The following is a 22,694-nucleotide window of genomic DNA, read 5'->3' on the forward strand; positions in this document are numbered from 1 at the left end:
ATATTTTGACTGTGAAGCCTTACACACACATTAGCTCACGTCTAGCTCTCCAAGCTAAGCATGATCTTCTAGTTTTCTTACCTCTAATACCGGCAGATGACTCATGCACACTTAAACTTATTCTTCATCTTCTCCATGAAAGTGGCTTTTATTCTCAGATTCCACTGATACTATTTTCAGCATGGAGGCAGGATGGTTGGAACTTCTCCCACCACATGCTGAGCGTGGGGGATCCTTGATCCTACCTCCTTTACCAGCTGCCTTGATCATCATTCCTTTATTCTGTTTTAGTAGCTTTTAGAAGTAGTTAGCCCTACACTTTGATTATAGCAGATTGGGGATGAGATCATTGTGGTAGGGATGGCCCCTACCACACACAGAGCCTTGTGAGACACTTGCCTCATGCCACCCACCTACTAACTTCTCACATTATTTTATTATTGTCAGTCCAACCAATGTCCATTACCTTTTCAGGTTTCTCACTTTTACTGTTCCAAAACTCCTGGTTAGAAAGCATTCTTTACTTTGTAACTGTCTTTGCCCTTAAACAGGTTGGCAGGGAGACAGACACAGGTTGGGGTTTCCCTCGCAACAAATGAGCGCTGTGGAGCCCTCGTCTGCTCTCTGACCTCTGTACCAGCCTGACCCACACATTTTTACTTCTCTTTCAGATTATTTCTCAGCTCTGACATCAATATTGCTTTCAATGATTTGATTTTACCACTCCTTCATATTTTGATAATTCAATCATTTTTTATCTGTCATCACAACTCTCTCATAACTGAGGAACTGACAACCTCACTGTTTAGTTCCCTAACCTCAAACCAACCAACTATTCAGCATTATCTTGTCCAATGATGATTGGATCTCTGTCCTTTTCAGTGGCGATGAGTCCACGTTTCCACTTCTTCCTTTGCTCCTTTGCTTGGATTCATAATGATGGTCTCAGTACTTCTCTGTAGTAATTAAACAGGTATACATGACATCTGGATTGGACTGACACAGCTGCAAAATTTACCCTACTATCTCTATTTGGCAGGCTTTATCAATGCATGTGAGTGGTCACAGAACACAGCAGGTGTCTATCTTTGTTATGTTGAACACGTGTAATAAGCTGAAAACTGATCTATGACTCGTTTTCACTTTTTCCATTATTGTCTTTATTGTGATACACTTGTCTTAAAGCGCCAGGGCTTCCAGTTCTCTTTCAAATCCCAGTTCCTCACAGAGTGACTGTCTACCATATCATTCTACATCATTCAGACTTGTTTATCCACATAAATACTGTGCCGTATAGTGGTGCATTGTTTCCATGCTTTCAGCTCAGCAATGATTGTTACAGTGTCATTCCCACTAAAAACAAAAATACTGCTTGGAGCTCTGTAAAAAAAAGTGGGTAACCAGCAGGCTGTGTCATTTTCTTTTCACTCATCTAATGTCATGTTACAGTCTTGTGGCATGGGGATTTAAATGGGTATCACAGCTGCTGAAATATACCTGTAAACAAACAAAAAATTAATTATACAAATTTATTTTTTGAGGTGTTAATTAATTGTTTACAATCATCCCTCAGACTTGTATTTTGAGTTGAGCCACAAGCTTAAAGATAATAAACACGTTCTGGTGACAGGTACAAGCGTGACAAGAGTGCGCTCATCGTGACGGTGGTGCGCTGCCGCAACCTGCCAGCCAAGGACACCAGTGTGGGCAGCAGTGACCCCTATGTCAAACTGCAGCTGCTGCCAGACAAGCTGCACAAGGTCAAAACGCGTGTGCTGCGCAAGACACGTGACCCTGTCTATGACGAGGACTTCACCTTCTACCGTGTCACCTACAATGAACTCCAGGTGCTCTCTCTCTCTCTCTCTCTCCCTCTCTCTCTCTCTCTCTCTCTCTCTCTCTCTCTCTATCTATCTATCTATCTATCTATCTATCTATATCTCTCTCCTCATGTTATATACACTGACATTTATGCTGCATGAAATATTTTATTTAGTACGGGATTGATGAAAAGTTCTTGGCTGGCATAGTAGTGACAAAAATGAAATTCTGTTTTTGTTGTGTTGGCCACATTCTTACTGTGTTGCATGTTTAATGGCCCTGCACACGCTCCAATTTATGATTTGGTAGCAGCCTCCAAATTGTCCAACCAATGTATGCAACAATTGAAGCACCATCCTGTTCATATCGCGGGCTGTATGGTGTTTGTTATGAGATTGTGTCCTTCAAGGCGCCACTTGGTACTGCAAAGTCACAAAATTGGAGTTTTGCTTCAGCTGTTTGAGAATTGACAAGGCAAGCAAAAGCTGAGAGAAATGGCTTCTTCAAAGGATGAAATTCACTCACACTTTATTACTGAAGAAGCTGGGAGTCTGACAATTTCCAAAATTATTAATGATTGGATGAGAAATGCTTTTCTGAGCTACTAAACCTCATCAAGAAACATTTGATGTAAATAAATAAAGAGATGAAGGAAACGGAGAGAATAAACTTTTAGCTACGTTTGCATTTCTAGCTACTGGCAGAACTTATGAAGACCCCAAATTCAGTGCCCTTGTATCTGCAGCTTCTGTCAATTTTTTGGATTGCTATTGGTACGCTCATCACATGTAATTCTTAAACTTCCATGAGAACTCTGTCATCAATATTTCACCAACTTCCACTCTGTCACATTAGCCATATAAGAATACTGTTTTCCTCCATAAGCACTGACAATAGCTGAACTTCTGTTTGGTGGTTAGCATGACAATGTAACACGCAGCATGATGGGGTGGGGAAAACATGTTATTGGGTGATTAGGCCCTGCTGAATGTCCAGATAAAATTGGTCTACTCGTCACCCAAAACATATAATTTGTTTGTCAGTCAGTCAATTGATATGAATGTGTGTGAGACCCTTTATAGCTATAGTTATGTCAAGAATAGCTGGTTGCTCTCTGGCAACATTTTCTCTCAGCACTGCAACTCTGTGAATCACAAAATTATTTTATTTGAGCTGTAATCTGTAGTGAAATTGTTATTCAAATGAACAGCAGAATGTCTAGTATATTTTGTTCCTTATATGAGTAGAAAGAAAACATCTCCATAGAAATCACCATTAGTGACACAATTTCAGAGCTTACTAGTCCATAATGAGATGATTCCAGAAGGAGATGAACAGTAAAAATTAATTTTACTGACTGCAAGAATGACATGTCTTAGATCTCCCATTAAGATGCACTGATATACTTCACAGTACTCAAAATAACACAGTTCAAGAAAATAAAGTTAAGAGCTCTGCTTTGCTTTCCAAAAAGAAAACACTGTCATGTCATATGTCATTGACAGAACACATTCTCAAGCAATAACTGTCGGAAACTATAATGGCAAATAAATCTAAGACAGTGTACATGACAGAAAGATTTTAGGAAACAATGGGTCAATGGGTTTTCTGTTCTATAAATTGTTCCCTAGTGCTGTGACCTGAATGCATTCAAACTTAGCTGTAATATAATGATACCAAATATGTAACCAAGAAAAATTTAAAAATCTTGTATTGAAAACTTTGATGTGCCTACCACACAGCAGAATAAAGAAATAACTGTAGAAGACTGGAGAGTAGGGAAGGGGGAGGGGGGAGGAAGAGGGGGGAGTATGTGCATGTGTTAAAGATATTTCATAGGATCAATGTTACTGAATTATTTTGTAGCAGAAAGTTTGAAAGATTGTAATATGAGCTGGAATTGAAAGTAGTAATAAGGAAAGAGACCAAGACGCTGGTGTTGCCCCATCCATCTAATTGGAAGGAATTTCTTCCAATATGGCAACAGATACTGTTGATGAAGCCATGAATTTAGAGACTTTAGAATTATAACTGATTTTGTTTATTTTTATCCCATAGATAGCTTTCAAGCTGCATAAGAGATCATCCATACTTGCATACATATAATATGTTGTACCTGGTTAAATACATATTTCATTGGCCCATACTTAATTGCTTAATTACATATGGTATACTCCTGATTATCAGGGGTAATGTGGGGCAGAAGATGCATGAATAATTGAAGAACGTGAATAATAAAAATATTTTCAAACATGTATTCTTTGTTTGAACGTTTATCCAAGTTCTGCACGTAGGTATTGTACGCATGTTTATTTCTTAAAATAGTTTGTGATGTTGGTCGACTTCTGAGAGGAGTTGACATTTTGTTGCATGGAATTTTGAATTTTTCTTGCAGCAACAGTATCACTGTATTGAAACACTCTCTGGCCCATATAATCTAGGAGAGCATAAAACACATTTAAATGTGGTATGGTGACTGTCTAGGTCACTGTCTTCAACCCCACTTTCATGTTCTCTGTTCTCTTCATTGTTTTGTTGTGAAGCAGCAGTTACAATTTCAGCATAACTCATTTACAGGAAGCCAGGTTCATACATGTCAGTCTTCAGCTATTCTTTCAAGTTTTCCTCATTGATAGCTTCAAAACCATTTAAACCCATAGCCAGATTCATTATTTGCACAGTTGTTATTCCTTTGTCACTGAAACCTTGAAAATCACTTTCTTTTATACATGGAAGAATTTTCCTCCATGATCAAACTAGTGAATGTGGCTTGACTTCCTGCCAGGAATCGGAAATCCTATGTATTGCATCTGGAATTGTCAACTTCTTCCGGAATGCCACCAAAATCATCTTCATCAACTAGCATTCCTCAGTAGAACAGCCCAGTAGTGCCATTTTACCAATGCACTTCATCTTGGTCCATTCGCTATATTATGACAGTTACATTAGGAGGTAAAACCAAACACATTGAGATTACAGTCAAATCCAAGAATCCTCTAATTGTGATGTAAGGGGTGTTATTGAGTTTTTTGTGGCAATCCTTTGTCTTCAAAAACTTGTGTTTGGAACCTACTTTTTTAAAATTTTGCTATCCATCCATGCACCTTTTTGGCTGTAATGATGTACAGGGAGATCCTTAGCTGCAGTATCCTTGAATGCTCAGACATTTTTTTAATTTTCCAATCACTAGTACTGTAGTTTCACTTTGTGGTTACCAGAGTAACATCAGATGGAATAAGCATATTGAATATCTCAATTGAGAATTGAGCAAAACATGTTACCTTCTTTGTTCATTAAAATCATGTTGTAGTGAGGAAACAGTATTGAATGCATATCATACGTACTTTCATTCTCGTCTTAGATATGGGGTCACCTTCTGGGGAAACTCTAAGACAACTAATAGCACTTTTAAACTACAAAAAAGGGCCATTAGAATCTTGTTTGGGTGCAAGCCTAGAGATTCTTGTAAACCCCTGTTTAAGAAATCTGGTATTCCTCCATTACCTTGTGTGTACATTATGGAAACCCTTTTGTTCTTTAAATTAAATGTAATAGGCAAGGACTCGAGACTACAAAAAAACTGTGATATACATGATCACTTTACCAGACAAAACAGAAACTTATATATGACTCAAATCAGCACAGCACTGTGCCAAAAAGGTACTTTTCACATGGGAGTTAAGCTTTATAACAAACTTCCTGAAAACATAAAAGCTATCACTGAGGTCAATACATTTGGAAAATCTCTAAAGTCATATTTACAGCTTCACTGCTTTTACTCCATTGAAGAACATTTAACTTTATGAAATGTGTTATATAAATACTTATTTGTAAAGTGTATTATTGTAACCTTAAATATGTATGCTGTGAAATGACTTTCAGCCTGTATATTTATAACTTGACTTGTCCAATGTCTTATGCATAAGCTGCTATGTAGACAACAGGACCAATAAAAAATACAATACAATACAATACAATACAATACAATACAATACAGAAAAATCATCAGTGCACAAAACTGTAATCCGCTCTTTAGACAGCTTATACCCAGGAGCACAAACTTCATTCTTTAAAGCAACCACTTTTGTCTGCATTATAAATTTGGTCTGGTGTGAAATTCTGTCCTTCCACAAATTTCTAGAACTCTTGCCAGCAGGACTCAACTGCTGCAACATTTGAGCTAAGCTACTCTCCTTGCACAATAAGTTCACAAATCCTGAGACACTGTTTGAATCTGCTTAGCCATCAAAATGAGGCATTAAATCCTACCTGTAATCTTAGAGCATCATGAAAAAGTTTAGATTCACATTAACAAATGCCTGAAAATTATAAGAACAGATGAAAAACACCAAGAAAGTAAACAAACTGTTACAGAAAAATTAACGTTGAAGGTGTTCCAAGTAACTGACACCACAAGTGCAATGGGAGAAGCAAGGAATGGAGAATAGTGTGTAACATCCCAGTGTAAACAGGATTATTTAAGCTGATGCACTAACCAGATTTCACATGAATGAAAAGGATATCAACAGTACCCTTTTCAAACGCTCCAGCTCAGAATTGGCCGCAGAAGAAAGAGTACACTAGCTTAAATTCTGCATAACAACTGACTGTGAGATAGTTGTGAGTTGGATGGGTGCACATTTATTGACTGTTGACCAAATGTGAAAAGCAATACCAAATTTCTTATCAATTTTCTGATCATTTTAAAAACAGTCTAATTGATTTTCTTCACCATTATGCTACTGTGGATGATGTGTATGTCCAGTGCTTCATACCAGAACTTAAGCAGCAAGTGGAAGTCAACAGGCTCGAACCAAAAAGGCAAAGGCAGTTTTATCTGCTGTGAAACATGCAAGCCTTTTCTGGAGTACAAAAGGATTAACTTGCAACAGATAAAACAGTAACTGGTGAATATGTTTCATCAGATCAATGGAATGTGATTTTGCAGTGGAAAAACTAAGTGACTTGAAATGGGTGTGTTTCCGAAAACTCTAAAGAAATTTATTCCTGGAATACTTCTGAGTTTAATGAAGAAATTCTAGCAACTATCAATGGGTGTCTTCCAGAATCACTTTTCAGGAGTGTAATCTACTCATTGAAAAGTGTTGGAGAAGGTGCATTGGCTTTAAGGGGGCCCACATCAGAAAATAAGTGTTTGTTTGATCTAAAGAAAATCTCTTTGACTTCCAGCATAAGTACATTCACTTTGTCCTTGCACAGTAGCTTCTACTAATAAAGGAAAAGTCACAAAATAGTAGTAACTCGAGTAATTCAGCACATGGAGGAATGAATGTTAATAATGATATCTGTGACTCCAAGGGAAGAGAATGTCATGCCTCTTGCAACGTTGCTTTCAGCACAGAAAGACTCTGAAGAGTCCAATGAATGATACCTCAAAACACCGAAAGAAGAGGACTATTTCAGACTTCTTTCCATTCTCTCACTACCTACCACTGTACTACTCAGTGTACAGTCAAATATGTATGCATGAAGTAAACATAGTTTTGCACTACTAGTTGCATGTGATTGTGTGCATTGTGGTACAGTTAATAACTTACTGAGTTTTTCAATCAGTTGCTCTACTTTTTCTTTTATTTGTTGATGTTTATATGAATTTTTCTTAATTTATAGAAATCTTATATTAATGTACAGAACCATTCCATGAAGCTTCAGTTTTAGTGAGGTGCTCATTCTCATAATTATCATCTGACAGTTTTATTATTATTATTATTATTATTATTATTATTATTAAATCCATTGTCTTGGATAGTTCTCAAAATTTCATAATCACCATTACACATAGCAAGAAACAAAACCACTTGATCTTACTGATTCAACCCACTTTTTGAATCTAGGGCACACAAGTGTTCTCTTTTGTATCAGGCAAGTCCTACATTTTCTTTTTTGTGCTTTGTAATTCTGTTAGTATTTTGTATTAGCTTTCAGCATGGGCATAAGAAATAACAGGTCAGACTACAGTATACAGCACATTCAAATGAAAAATTGTAAGTAATGATTATTGATCATGCATAAGAAAGTCAGATAAGTGAAAGTTCTAGTGAGCATTCAAGACAGATTTGTAAATAGCAGATCACCATAAAAGCCTATTGATTTAATTTGTTTAGAAACTGAAAATGGGATGATAATGACCAAGGAGGGACAATGGGGGATGTTGAGCAGACAAAATCTGCAGTGCTGTAGTAATGTGTTGTTTGTTGTTACGTTGTTAGCTTCTAGGTAGAACATTGTACAAAATTGTAGCAATTATTTCAGTCTTGTTTATGTCTCTGTCAGTGCCTCAGCTTGTAGCATTTACATTGTTTGCTCTTCATCCTTTCAGTTCACACTGATGAGAACACACAATAAAAGTTAGTACTTTCACAGTTTTACCTAACCAGTGAATAATATGGTTTATAATTTCTTGTATATTTTAGAGCATAACACTACATTTTGTGGTACTGAGTTTTGATCGCTACTCACGAGATGACATTATTGGAGAAGTGTTCTGTCCTCTGGATTCTGTGGACTTGGTACAAGCAGAGACTCAACAACTGACACTTTGCCGAGATATTCATCCAAGGAGTCTGAAGGTAAGTAATGGGAGACAAATATGTAACACCAGCATAGCTTTGTCACATCAATTTTCAGTTGGTGGAGATTTTTTTAGATCATACAGTAAAATTCAGAGTATCACACATGCATTTTATACATGTTACAGCTAGGTATAGAAAATAGGATAACATGGAACTGAAGCTGGTAAAATCTGTCTTAGAACCTAGATACAGTACATGCAACAAAGAACTGATAAACAGCTGAATATTTCAAAAATGTACAAACATATGTATTCAGTTTGCAGAATAACCATAGACGATGCTTCATAAATAAAAGTGAAGTGCATCTGGTGCAATTCTCTTTAATTTTATTGCAGTACGTGCAAGACAGAAAACCAATAATAGCATATTTCAGTCAGTATTTATCCAGTAATGCATACTATACATAGATATTTTGTTGACTCTGTATTTGCATGATTGAAGAGTTTTCAGTTGATTTTGCTCTTAATTTATATTTTAATTCTGACAAATGTGGTGTAAAGGGTTATCCATGATTGTGTTTATTTTCTGTTCATTCACTAATGAAGCTACTGATTGGACAGAATTTTTCAACAAAATATCATTCTATATTTCTGAGTGTTTCCATTTAAGTTCTGATGAGCATGTGTTATCAGTAGACAGATGTCTGGCCATAACTTGTCTTCAGGAGACAAAAACTCAAGTATTGTAGATGACAAATTTTAAAGACTTCTCAAGTGCAGATTCCTTTTGGTGTTAGTATAAAATGCCCTCTGGTAGAACACACAGTCTCAGATTTGTGATGGACTGCCTGATGTCAGTGATACTGTTGCAAGATAACAAACGAGAAGTCTGCACAATTTGCAAAAAACATTTAAAAAACACCATGTCAATCAACAAGTAGATATCAGTGCCTTTAACGTGGCAGTAAAATAAATCAGTAATAATCCGAATCACAGAATCATTCAGAAACCACTGATAAGAGATTCTAGGCATACAACAGTCCAATACAAGACTTTCTCATGGGAAGTTCTCCAAATGGTAACAGTGTAAACCATTATTTAGTAGCCAATGATGTGGAATGTTATAAATTTTCATATTAAAGTAAGACTGAACAAACGAGTGAGAAATAGGAACTGAGTGAGCTCGTGTTGTAGTTCAGACTGAGGACTTGTTTTCAAGGAAAGTACCACATTCTAGTCCTGATCTGGCCACCCTAATTTAGGTCTCCCTAAATTGGGTAGTTCCCACAACAGACTGCAGTCTACAAATAAGTCACAGTAGACTCTTATATGTCCAACCTTCTCAGAATCTTCCCAACAAGTCCAAGTCTTCCATTTGCCATACCTACCATTAGTTTCATTAACCTTCCGGCAGGCGTGTGCTTTTTTATTGAACATGTGGTGCATTTTGTTCACCACTTTCGCTGCTCAGTTATATAGTTATTTTCATATGCTCTCACGCTAGTATTGATATTAATTAGTTTATTGTTTTAAGGGTAGATATAGTATCACTCAAAATGACATTAATAGTATCGAAATAACAAATTTTATTGTGCAACTAATACAAATAATTTATTATGGGCACTGTGGAAAATACTAAGAAATAATGTTACATATCTAGCCAAGAAATGTCTATACACTGTTGCTCACTTACAGTGGGAAAGAATGTTTCCTCATTTAACATGGCTGTTAATTATACTTTATTTAGGAAAGTTGATATACTGTACATCTAAACACATAAATGACATAGTTCTAAAAAATCTATATTTTGCAGTCAGCATTCAAAATTAATATATTCATAGTGAATGCCTACAGAAACCATATTAAAACAGCTTACAAGACAGGCCATGTTCACTACTTAGTAATTTAAGAAATGTCAAAACCATTACAAGAAACACACTTTATTGTTGATTTAATATTCTTGACCCCACCACAAATAACACAGTGTCCCCGTTTCTAAGCCGAATGCTTCTCAACTTGCTCAGGTGTTGTCTGGTACCTTTGAAGGAACAGTGATATGTCCTTGGGAAGGCCCTGAATTTTGGCTCTTTCTATTAAATGTTCTTTCGTGATGTCATAAGCCAAGTTCTTCAGAAACACACTTCTCTAATCTTTCGATTTTGTCTATTTGAGTAAAAAAGGATTGATACCAGCAATGTCCATTAGAGCGAAAATCATTACCAAAGGCCACCTTCTCATTATGTGAGCCACAGAACATGTGCCACACATCTGGTCGACTGCATCAACGCCACCGTTAGTGGCATTGTTATCACAATCTCTGGCTTTCAAAATTCTTCATCGATAGTACCTGAATCATGCATTGTTGACGACAACAAAACCTCCCTCTTTAGTATGTACAAAACTAACATCAAATCGTTTTTATATCTGAAGAGGAATGAGCCACGTACTCAATTTTTATTAGCCAGGAATTCCAAGGGAATTTCTGGTTTATTCTTTCTGAGTGTCCCAATACACATAAGCCTTTTACCTAACAGCGACATAGCCAAATTGCAACTTGTATACCAATTGTCCATAATTATATTCCTGTTGGATCCCTCTATATGACCCACAAGTCTGTGAATTATTTCCAATGCTGAATTTGAGACTGCATAATGTCCTTTGGGTTGCTTTCCACAATATACCTCAAGGTTACTGATAAGAAATGTTTTCACATCACCAAGTGCAGATATCTTAATGCCATATTTGGCAGGTTGGTTGGGGATATATTGCACAAATCCACAATGACCATAAAAGCTTGAAGCTTCTCACCATTGGTTACAAACTCATCCAGAATTGAAAATACTGTGGCCAACTTATCAGATCTTCTCCTCTCTTCTTTTATGATTTTATCATTAAAATGAATAGCAAGAATAGCAAGAATAGAAATTGCTTATAGCTCATCCCAGCTCTTCCAATTACGATTCCTGATCTACCAGTATTCCACTGTTCCATTATATTCATGTGGTTCGCTTTCTTCATTCCAAAGAGATAAAGTAACCCAAGGAGTGCCAATATTTCACTTCTTATCATTTCTTTTTTGTCTCTTTATCTCTCTGATAATCAGAAAATTCTGGTTTGAGCTGAATATATTTGTTTGTAGATTTCACATTAGTATTGATCATTTCCATGTTAAGTACCTTAAGAAATCCAGAAATCTCAGTTGTTACATCCCTGGAAATAGCCTGGATTCAAGAAAAATTTTTGCAATGTTTCTCCTTCTTGTTCCCCCATATATTGTTTTATTTCTTCCCACAAACCAGTCACCAATAGAACCTTGTTGACAATTATTGTCTTCATTTCCATCTGACGCACACTCTTGTTCACTTTGTGTCATGGTCACTATGAGTAATTACCTCCAATTCTTCATCAGTAACATCGTCCAATATTCAGGGTGTTTCAAAAAGAATATATGTATTTCAAATGCATATATTTATTAAACTTTAAGACATATGAATATGAAACTTTACACTTATATTTAAGAACCTCTCAAGTTCAGATTACAGATTTCAATATGTTCTCCAATTTCAAAATGTTCTCCAATTATATCACATCGATATCCAAATTCCTCCCATACTCAGGCAAGCATGTCCTTCATCACTGATGTTATGGCAGTATGGATCTGGTTCTTCAACTAGTTTCATTCAGATATTCATACACTTGGTGAGTCCAAAAGGAGCGTGCCCTGTCTTGTTGAAAAATGAAGTTGTCTTCGTGCAGCCTCGGAAACAACCAGTTTTGTACATAGCGAGATACTGCTGACCATTAACCGTGTTTCCATCAAAGAAGAATGAGCCATAAACTCATAGACTTTTTGCAACTCTCGTACATGTTCAATGGCTGCATGGTGGGTTCTGTAAGGCCTCAAATTTGAACATTGTGTTTGTTTACGTGACCACTAACATGGAAAGTTGCTTAATCACTGAACACGATGCATCATGCAAAAGTGTTGTCATTGTCAATAGCATCAAGAATCTTGTTGCAAAATGCCACATATTTGTGTTTGTCATCAGGGCACAGAGCTTGTAACAGCTGTTAACTTGTGCGGGTTCATAACCAACCGAAGTCTCAAAACATGCCAAATTATTGTTGTAGGCAGTTGTATGTCCTGACTGGTATCACAAGTTGATTTTGAAGGACTACATTGGAAAGCAGCTTGAATTCGTGCAATATTTTCTTCAGAAACATGAGGGCAGCCAGGACTCATTCCTTTACATACACATCCTGTATCTAGAAATCTATGTATCTGTGTCGATATTCATTTCTCCAATAGCTGAGCCAAGGTGCAGCGATTGATAGTTTGGACAAAATAATACTTTGTAATATGTATATTCTTTTCAAAACACCCTGTAGTGTTGACATTTTTTGTAAAATCTGGATCTTCATTCAAGAGCCATTCGAGTTCCTCATTAGTTAAATGCTTTCTTGCCCTAAAATGAAAATTTATGCTGAACATGGGCTATAGGAATGTTGTTAATAAAATAACCACTGTGTCTGAAGATGTAAAAAAATACTTACATAACCAGTTGCACGGTGCACTGAGTGCACCAGAACTGACAGTGTTACATTAAATTCTCTGTTTAACAAATTCCTGAGCACCGGCAATTAGTGCACTACAGACAACAGTCATCAGAACAATAATGGAGTACATTGAGTTTCAAAGGTCTCCATTGTTGCCAACACATTGGATACATCGATTATATAAATTTGGCGCACTCTGTGAGCCGGCGCCCTTGTCAAGGGTTAAGTTTGTTTTCTTATTTATTCAAAATATTTTATATTTATCTACTTTTAAATGAAATACAGTTCAAACTGTTCTGAGTTCAGTTATCCAGCAACAGTTCATAACAAGTATAGCACTGCACCATTTTGGTACCCCTAGGTCAGGGGAGACTTACTGGACACGATGAGAAGGAAAGACTGATTGCTTGGGACTGCACTGGATGAGATTTGAGAACCTGAGAGAGGTGGAATATAGGGTAATATGCAAGACAGAATTACTTCTAAAACATTATGCGTGAGTTAACAAGAGCACAAAGCTATGTGCATTCTATGTGATAGAGGTGGGAGAGGGATGATGAAAAATAGACAGATTATTTTCTGACCTCCAAGAGGAAAAATATCAGTACTGCTAATAGCCACCTATAAAAATAAGAGGCACTATCCTAGCTTTTAGAACTTATAGTTCCTTCCTTGAGGTGGAGAGTTGGGATAGGTGGGGGAAAATTAAAAGGGAAAGGAAGACTGCTCAGATCCTAAGATGAGAAGGCCGCATCTGTTTTGAAGACAAGGGGGATCTTCGACTACCATCATCCTCTAAACAGTTGGGACTGTCTCATGCTGTGGCCTGATTGACCTGCCATTCCTTTTAACCTTCTCCAGCTGGGTCAACTGAAGAACAGGATACAACCCATCGGCTTTGACCAATGATGTCATAGGTAATTCATAGATATTAATGTCTCTACTTTCAAGCCACAGATAATAAATCGGTTGTCTATTACGGATAAGCGCCACCATTGTAACTTGAAATAAATGAACGTGTTTTTAAAAGACAGTGCTAGACATCGCATAAGATGTTTTTCCTTTGCATTGATTTAAATAATTTGTTGTTTCCTATTCATTTAGTACTTAATTTCATTCTTAGTGAGTTTGAGATAATTTGGAAGAATAGCTTTTCATTTAGAAGAATTTTTAGTTTTTCATTTTCGTTTGTAGGTATGGATTTATCTATTCCCAATAATATGAAAGACTTGAGCAGGCTTAATTTCATTCTTAGTGAGTTTGAGATAATTTGGAAGAATAGCTTTTCATTTAGAAGAATTTTTAGTTTTTCATTTTCGTTTGTAGGTATGGATTTATCTATTCCCATGAATATGAAAGACTTGAGCAGGCTTTGGCCGTAGACATGATGACAACCATTCAATTTTTGCAAATATCTGGTCTCCTTGCTGATTACATTCGATGTCATGAGTGCGGTGAACATACGCACCTGATAAATGGGTCTGCTCATTTTACTCACGATTTATTCATATGTAGGTGTAGCAAGGATCAACTACTGCATTCAATTAGAATAGGAACATGGTTTCAGAAATAAAAGCTGGCCTGGAGTGATATAAAAAAATAACATACTGTTGGTGTTTGAGCTATTTTGTGTAGTTGTGTGTGCATGAATGTCGAGTGAGTGAGTGCACGGGTTTGGACAGGTATTCATTTTGTAGGGAAGTTTGTGGGAAGTATATAAAGTATAGGGAGCCTTTGGCCCCCCCCCCCCCCCCCTCCCAAAGGCTCCCTATACTTTAGGGGGGGCTCGTATTATAGTCAAAATCGATGAATCTCGTTTTGGCAAAACCAAGAACAACAGGGGGGGAACCTGCAGTGGGATTATGTGTTGGGGGGGGGGGGGGGGGCTGTATTTCAGGTCCAGAATGTGATGATGTAGTTTTTAAAGTAGTTCCTAGTCGAACAAAGAAAGTGTTGGTGAAATTAATGGATGATCATTTTGCAGAGGGTTCTGTAGCCATTTCCACTGGTTTTTCTTTGTACAGGGATTTGGTGAATAGGGGTTTTCAGCATCTTGTCGTCAATCATAATATTGAATTCAGATCTTCATCAACTGGAACTTGTACCAATAGTATAGAATGTTGCAGGGAGGGAGAAACGATGCATTTCAACACTATAGATGAATATTCATGGGGGCATTGTGTACCCAATGAGGATGACATGGCGGTTGGATGGTCCTGATGGGCCACTTGTGGCCTGAAGATGGAGTGCTTTTTTTTTAATGTGTTGGGCAAATGTATCAACCAAAATTTGTTAGTTAATTTCAGGTTGGGATGTCAGGTGGAGAGGATAACTGATAGTCAAGGAAAAGGGTGGGTTTGGTCAGGATAGTTAAAATATTGATTTGGATTTTTTGGGACTGATCCATCATTCTTCATTTTCTTATGTTAGGTAATTTTCTTATGTGGATTTTTTTATTATTTTACTTCATTTCATTGCTGTGGACTTCTGGGTTTATATATTTGTATGTATGTTTGTTCTTTTGTGATATTGTGTTTCTTGTGTACATGAGTATGTGATTTTCCTTGACATCTTTCAAGGCGAGCTTTGGTTTTTTGCCGAGAAGTTTGGGCATGGTAATTTTAGTTTTCTATTTTCATGTTGTACCAAATTTGTCTATTTTTATGTATGTCTTTGGCATATTTCATTGTTCTGCATTAAGTATGGGTTCATTAGCTGCAGCACGGTATACAGATTTTGCAGTTGTTGCTCTTTTTCACTTTTGTAGTATTAGTATCACTACAATTTTTTCCGATCTATACTAGCACTACTGAAGGCAAAAAGACTGATATATGTAAACTTTGTATCCTGTACTTCTGTTGACGTATACAGATAAATTGAAGTACTGGACATTGGTGCTAGCTAGACAAAAAAAGCGACATATGTAACACTGATACCATTTACCTTATAGGTCAACTGAAGAACAGGATACAAATGTTACGTATGTCACTGTTTTTTGCCTTCACTAACACTAGTACCCTATTCTCCAGTTGACTTATATAGGTCAACTATAGTACAGGATACACATGTTATAAATGTCGTTATTTCCCATTCGCTAGTACTAGTATCCTATTCTTTAGTTGACCTATACAGCTCAACTGAAGAATGGGATACAAATTTAACTGTTATTGTTTTTTTGTCACTGCTAGCAAGGCTATGATAATTTTCAGCCGATACTGTTAGTATCAAAGGCAAAATATATTGTATCACATACTTCAATTGGTATGGGGCACAAATTTTATGGGCGTCATTTTTCTCCGCTTTCATGTAGTTGAACTGAGGTACCTGTATAGGTCAACTGAAGTATGGGATACAAATATTATGTATGTAGGTCTTTTCACCTTCGCTAGTAATACTATCTACATAAGAACAGAATGCTAGTAGTAGCAGAGGCAAAAGAAACAACACCTGTAAAATTTGTATCCCCTACTTCAGTTGACCTACATAGGTCAGCTGAACTATAGGATACCAATGGTGATGAAAACCAAGAAGCTGACGTATGTTAAATTTGTCTCCTGTGCTGCAGTTAAGCTATACAGATCGACTGAAGTTTGAGATACAACTCATATATTGTCAACTGAGGATTCCATGCTACCGTTACTTCTGTCCCTTTATCTTTATTTTTTACCGAAGTGCTAGGACTCGTAACAAGTGATATCCTTAACACTATGTTCGAAATATTACTGGACGTGATATATGTTTATGATCTGTTTCCTCTCTTACGCTTCTTTGTTTATGAACACTCATCTTCGTTGTTAAATCTGCGTAATAAATCATATCTGGCAAATTCTGATGTCATTAGTCAAAGCTGATGGGTCGCATGTCGTTCTTTAGTAGTCCCCTCCAACTTATCTGTCTCTCCTCCTAATGAAAGACCTATTACTGCTAAAGGCTAGGTTAGTGTGGCATATTTTCATACAGTGTGTGCCTATCTACACACATTCACAGAGGCACAACTCACACACAAATGGCCAATTTTTAGCTGTGTTGCCCAGGATGATATGTAATTTCATAACACAACAGCCAGTTAAAGTGCACAAAAGCTTGACAAAAACATATTAAAGTTCACTCTGTCAAACTGCTTTTCAATTTTATCTTTAAAATGTTGGTCTTATTGTTAGTCATCATAGCTGGAGATCTTTCCATGTTCAAACTGCCTATGGCACTTTGAAATATTCAGAACAGGAACTCACATCTATCTCTTTGTTAGATTGTCATGCTGCAGTAGAGCACAGAGATCTGAATACAGCTTTAAAGATCTCCTATGGAAGATTCACACCAGTGTTTAGTTTCCTTTTGAAATGCTTTGTTCATTATTTATTTATTTATTTATTTATTTATTTATGCATTTATTTTACCTGGCAAGATTAGGGCCTTCAGGCCCTCTCTTACACCTAACCAGGCATACTCAGATTCAACAAATTTCAGTTTCTACAGAACATTAAGGACATATAACATGTTATACAGTATTAATGTTACAGAAAAAATTAGAGATTATAAAAGTACTACAATGATAATTATAACAATCAAAAAATAATTATAATAATCAAGAATAATAATAATAGTAATGACTATGTATAGGAAAGTGAACATATTTTTTCTTTTATGAATGTCAGTCCTATTGCTAGTTGGGAATTTTCTCGTTATATTCTTGCAGCTTGTGAGTTATTCTCATCAAGCAGAGACATAAGACGATAGAATGGGGTGAAAGAGATATAGAAAAGGTAGATAAGTTAGAGGAGGAGAAATAGAATGGTAAAATTCGAAGCTATGATGGAGAGGAGAAAGAAAAAGATGAGAGGGGCACGACAATGGTGGCTATACCATCCCTAATATGTAAGTCTTGAGTTCCCTCTTGAATGTTAAGTGGTTCTGGATAAGACGCAGATCACACGGGAGCGCGTTCCATAGTTGTATGGCTGAGATGGAGAATGACACAGAGAAAGATTTTGTGTTATGTAAAGGTACAGCCAAGATGCTAGATGTATCCGATCTGGTATTGCGGTTGTGGAATGATGATAGGTGTTTAATGTGAGAAGATAAGTATTGGGGGCACCAGTGGCTAAGAAATCGTTGAAGTAAGCACATCGTGTGGAGATCGTGTGCCTTATGTGGGCGTATCCAATAGAGATGGGCAAAACTGTTCTTTTCAGAGATTGGATCAGAACTGTTCACTCCCTGAAATGAATTAGCTCTTTTTCATGACTCACCACTCATTTACAATATAAAATAAATGGAAGGCACAATGCCCTTTAAACTTGGTTTATTCCAGTACTATACCTGTATTTTGATCTTATTTGATCCTATTTTGAAGTAACACAGACAATGAGTAAGAATTTTGTATTGTTTATTGAAATTTCCACGATATGACAAAGTTTTTGATTATTGATTTATTTTGCACTATCGTGGTTTTTTGGGTGATCGGAAAATGTTGTAACTTGAGATTTACATTAACAATATATTTGGCTATAACGTATTAAAATTTCATTAACCTCATACAAATACATCGCAAGCCATATATTTTTAAAGTGAACGTTTCCTTTCGAAGACGCCTAAAATCGCAAAATCCGTACCAGAATAAGAAAAAAAAAATATAAATTTGACTGTAAAACGAAAGTGCTGCATATAGCCTTACGCAGAATAAAACAAGGAAAATATTGGTGTATCACATTTTGCGATACGTTTATCGGTTCGCTCGTAATTAAAGCGTAAATTCGAGTGTCTATAATAAAAATCCTATAGTAAGAGGAATTATCAGGAACCTAATCTAATCAGTTTAAACAAATAAAAATAAAATAAAAACAATTGATGTATACATAACATAATAATGTAATATACATAGCGGCATTACTACGAAGAACAATATCCAGTGGGGACGAACTCTGATGCAGAGGCGCTGAGACGAGCAGGTCGAGCCGCGAGCTGTATTACTGCATGAGCTGAGACCGCAGAGACCACGACTCACGCTTTGCTCGACGCTCTGGCTAGAGTCGAGACGGTGGGGCGAGCGTTGAGCGGGCAAGTTCCGAGGGAGGGGGTAGCGGTGAACTCACCCGCTCCGAGACAAATAGTTCGTTCCCTTGCGAGCGGGTTTTTGCAAGTAGTTCCTATGTTATCCGCTAGGTGGCTCTCTGTCCTGTTGCTCGCATCAACTGCCCAGAGGGCAGGACGTGCGACTGAAACGATCGCCGACAGAGTGCGATGCGAAGTTACGCTGCGCCAGACACGCCGCGGCAGACGACGCACAGAGACGCCACGGCATATGTGGAACACAAAATCCAATGGGGCACTGCACAATGCAGGCAGCCAAGGTAGAAGCAGGGCAGAGGCCGGCGCTGGCTGTGTTGTGTGGCGTGCACTGTGCTGTGACCAGCAGAGGCGCTGCTGATATGCTCCGTCTCTCTCTCTCTCTCTCTCTCTCTCTCTCTCTCTCTCTCTCTCTCTGCCGTGGGAAACGTTTGGAGCTACCGTTCTTTTTTTCTGAATCACTGATTGTTCACTCCTTTGAAAGATTGAACTCTATGAATTAGTTCAAGAGCGGATCCCCCATCTCTAGTATCCAACCTAGTTGGGAGTATGAAGGACTGATATGATCATACAACCGTATATTGCATACGTATCTAACGCAAGCATTCATCACTAGCTCGAGGCATCTCGAATTTTCACTATTTGTGCCGTGTTGAACTACATCACAGTAGTAAAGATTAGGCAAGACTAGTGTTTGGACTAATTTTTGTTTAACATGGGTTGGAAATATTTTTCTAAATTTTTGAATTGCATGTAGGGAGGAGAGCGATTTCCGGCAAGCTGTGACTGTTTGTTCTTCCCAGTTTAGGTGTTCATCCAAGATTATTCCAAGGTCTTTTACTGTTTTTTGGTATGGTAGTTGGGTACCATTGAGGAGTATTTGAGGGACTGTTTCGCGAAAGTACCGACTGATTAACTTTGGATGAGATATAAGTATGACCTGGGATTTCTTGGGGTTTAGTTTCAGACCTAGGTTCTGTGCCCATCGAGAAACAGAGCAAAGATCTGCGTTCATACTCGCTACTGCGTCAGCAATGTTCTTGGGGCTTGCACTTATGTACAGTTGGATGTCGTCGGCATATAGATGGTAGTTGCAGGAGTGAATCACTGAAAAAATATCATTAATGTACAGTGAGAAGAATAATGGACCAAGGACGGAGCCTTGGGGAACTCCAGAGCGCACGTTTTTCCATGATGACTTTTCCGACCCACAAATGACTTGTTGACTTCTGTTTTTGAGGTAGCTGTCGAACCAGTGTATAGCGCTGTTTGAGAAATTCAACTGTTTCATTTTAATTAGTAATATATCAAAGTCAACTGTATCAAAAGCCTTGCTAAAGTCAAGCAGTGTTAGGATGGTAGCTTCACGTCTGTCCATAGCATGTTTAATATCATCAGTTACTTTGATTAATGCAGTTGCTGTACTATGGTGCTTTCGAAAGCCTGACTGATATTTGTTGTGGATGTTATGAGTTTTGAGGTAATCCGTCAGCTGTTCATGGACGATGTATTCTAGGGCTTTAGATATTGCAGGTAGTATGCTGATCGGCCTGTAGTCACCTGGCGACTTAGGGTTGTCAGTCTTGGGTATAGGTTGAATTAAACTTTGCTTCCACTCAGTAGGATATGTGCTACTGACAAGAGACAGGTTGAAGATGTCTGTGATAACTGGAGTAATAGTGTCTACGACGTTCTTAATCATGCCAATGCTCACTCCATCATTTCCTACTGCCTCGGAAGAGATTCTCATAATTGCCTTGTGTACTGTGCCAGTAGTTACATGTTTTAGGAAAAACTTGTCTCTCGAGAGATTGATATCTTGGGGCTGGTAATTTGTCGCTGCGTGGCAGTTTATAGCTGTTGAGAAGAAATCATTGAATTCTTCTGCAGACGCTTGATAAACAGCGTCAGATCTTCGCTTCCCTATACCGAAACTGCGCAGTTTTTCCACAGTGCAGCAGGTTTTGTTATACCGCATACGACAGAGCGGGCATGTCTGATTTTGGCATTCCTCATGCTTTGCTTGGTTCTATTTCGGAGTTTCCTATAAGCTTCGTACGCCTCGGGAGTTGGGTTACGCTTGAAGGCCCTATGTGCAGCATCACGTTTATTCATTAACTGGCGTAATGCAGTGGTGAGCCACGGAGCGGGAGCTCTCTTTACCTTGACAGTGCATTGGGGAGCATGTTTATCATACAGTGTAATAATTTTGCGACATAATTCCCGAATTTTTCCGTCTAAAGTCGGTTCATTGCTTATATCATGCCAAGGGATGTCTGAGCAATCCTTTTGAAGAGCGTCATGGTTAACATTTTTTAGGTTTCTGTAGGTTACCAGGTGAGATTTTTCTTTGGTAGTATGCACTGAGTAATTTAAGAATATCACGTCGTGAGCAGAGAGTCCTGGAGCGGATGTCTGATTGGCGCGAATTATTTTATCTGGTCGCTTTGTTGCTATTATATCTATGAGTGTATGGCTGTGTGGCGTGTGATGAGTTGGGTCCAGCGGTGTTAAACTCATATCATTATTGTTACTAACTTTAGCAAATTATGTTATTCATAGTGCCCTCAAACAAAACATACAAGTTGTCAATCTATAAACGTATTTTTTCAAGTAGAGGGGCAAAAAAAGTCTAAATGTGATAGAAATATCACATAAGCCAATCTTCTTGTTCTTCTGCAACTGAAAAATAAAAAAAAGACTGACCAGAAGCTACTTCCAGGAGTCAAAATTCCACTAATTACTAACAGATACATTTAAAAAGATGCATAAACCCATCATTACTGAAATTCACAACATATTTTAGCTGTTAGTGAAGACTATCATACAGGGAAAACAGAAATTCAGACATGCATGTACATAGGTAATTACAATGGTGGTTTGAAAAGGTCTCAGAATGGAAAAGAAAAAAAGTACTTTCATCACTGAAACTTTTTCAATGCAATCTTTTTGTAGATTAATGCACTTGGCCCAATGACATTCCGGTGCCTTGATCCCATCTCGAAAATAAGTTTCCTCCAGGCCTGCAATATAGTTGTCAACTGCCGCTATCAATTCTTCATTTGAAGTGAATCTTTATCCACCAAGAAAAATTTTCAGTTTTGGGAAGAGATGGAAGTCTGACAGAGACTTATCAGGTGAATAAGGCATGTGTGGCAACAATTCAAACCTTAGTTCATGTAATTTTGCCATGGCAACCGCACATTTTTGATCCAGCATCAAGAGTTGCGGCACTCATCTTGCAGATAATTTTTTTATTTCTAATTCTTCAGTTAAAATGTGATATACCCTTTCAGATGACATCTAGCAAGTGTGATAAATTTCACATACTTTCAATTGGTGATCCTCCATGACCATTTTGTGCACTTTCGTAATGATTTCTGGAGTAGGGATACATCTTGGCCAACCTCTGTGTGGATCATCATCTAAGCTCTCCTGACCAGATTTAAATTCATTTGTCCACTTGGCAACAGTTGAATATGAAGGAGCAGAGCCCCCCAGTATATTCTGGAAATCAGCATGAATGTCCTTTGCTTTCATACCTCTCTGTGTGAAGTACTTAATCATTGCTCGAAACTCAATTTTTTTCCATCTTCACAAATCACTACGCAGGAACAACAACAGCTTCTCTTCTACGAGGACTGACGTGGCCTGTGTTTACATGCAATAGTCCAATGAATATCACATGGACAACTTGTTGCACTAGCACTGACCTCTA

General features: G+C 37.6%; 1 protein-coding gene across 1 annotated transcript in view; it reads left to right on the forward strand.

Annotated features, from left to right (window-relative positions):
• The window catches only part of LOC126095621 (synaptotagmin-11), a 728,232-nt gene that overhangs the window by 682,007 nt on the left and 23,531 nt on the right, over positions 1–22,694 (forward strand). Inside the window, exons 6-7 of the mRNA XM_049910387.1 lie at positions 1,631–1,847; positions 8,256–8,411. Of these exons, the coding sequence (XP_049766344.1) occupies positions 1,631–1,847; positions 8,256–8,411 (373 nt within the window). The remainder of the gene's footprint in view (positions 1–1,630; positions 1,848–8,255; positions 8,412–22,694) is intronic.

The sequence above is a fragment of the Schistocerca cancellata genome, chromosome 8 (genome assembly GCF_023864275.1).
Source record: "Schistocerca cancellata isolate TAMUIC-IGC-003103 chromosome 8, iqSchCanc2.1, whole genome shotgun sequence".
Lineage (NCBI taxonomy): Eukaryota > Metazoa > Arthropoda > Insecta > Orthoptera > Acrididae > Schistocerca > Schistocerca cancellata.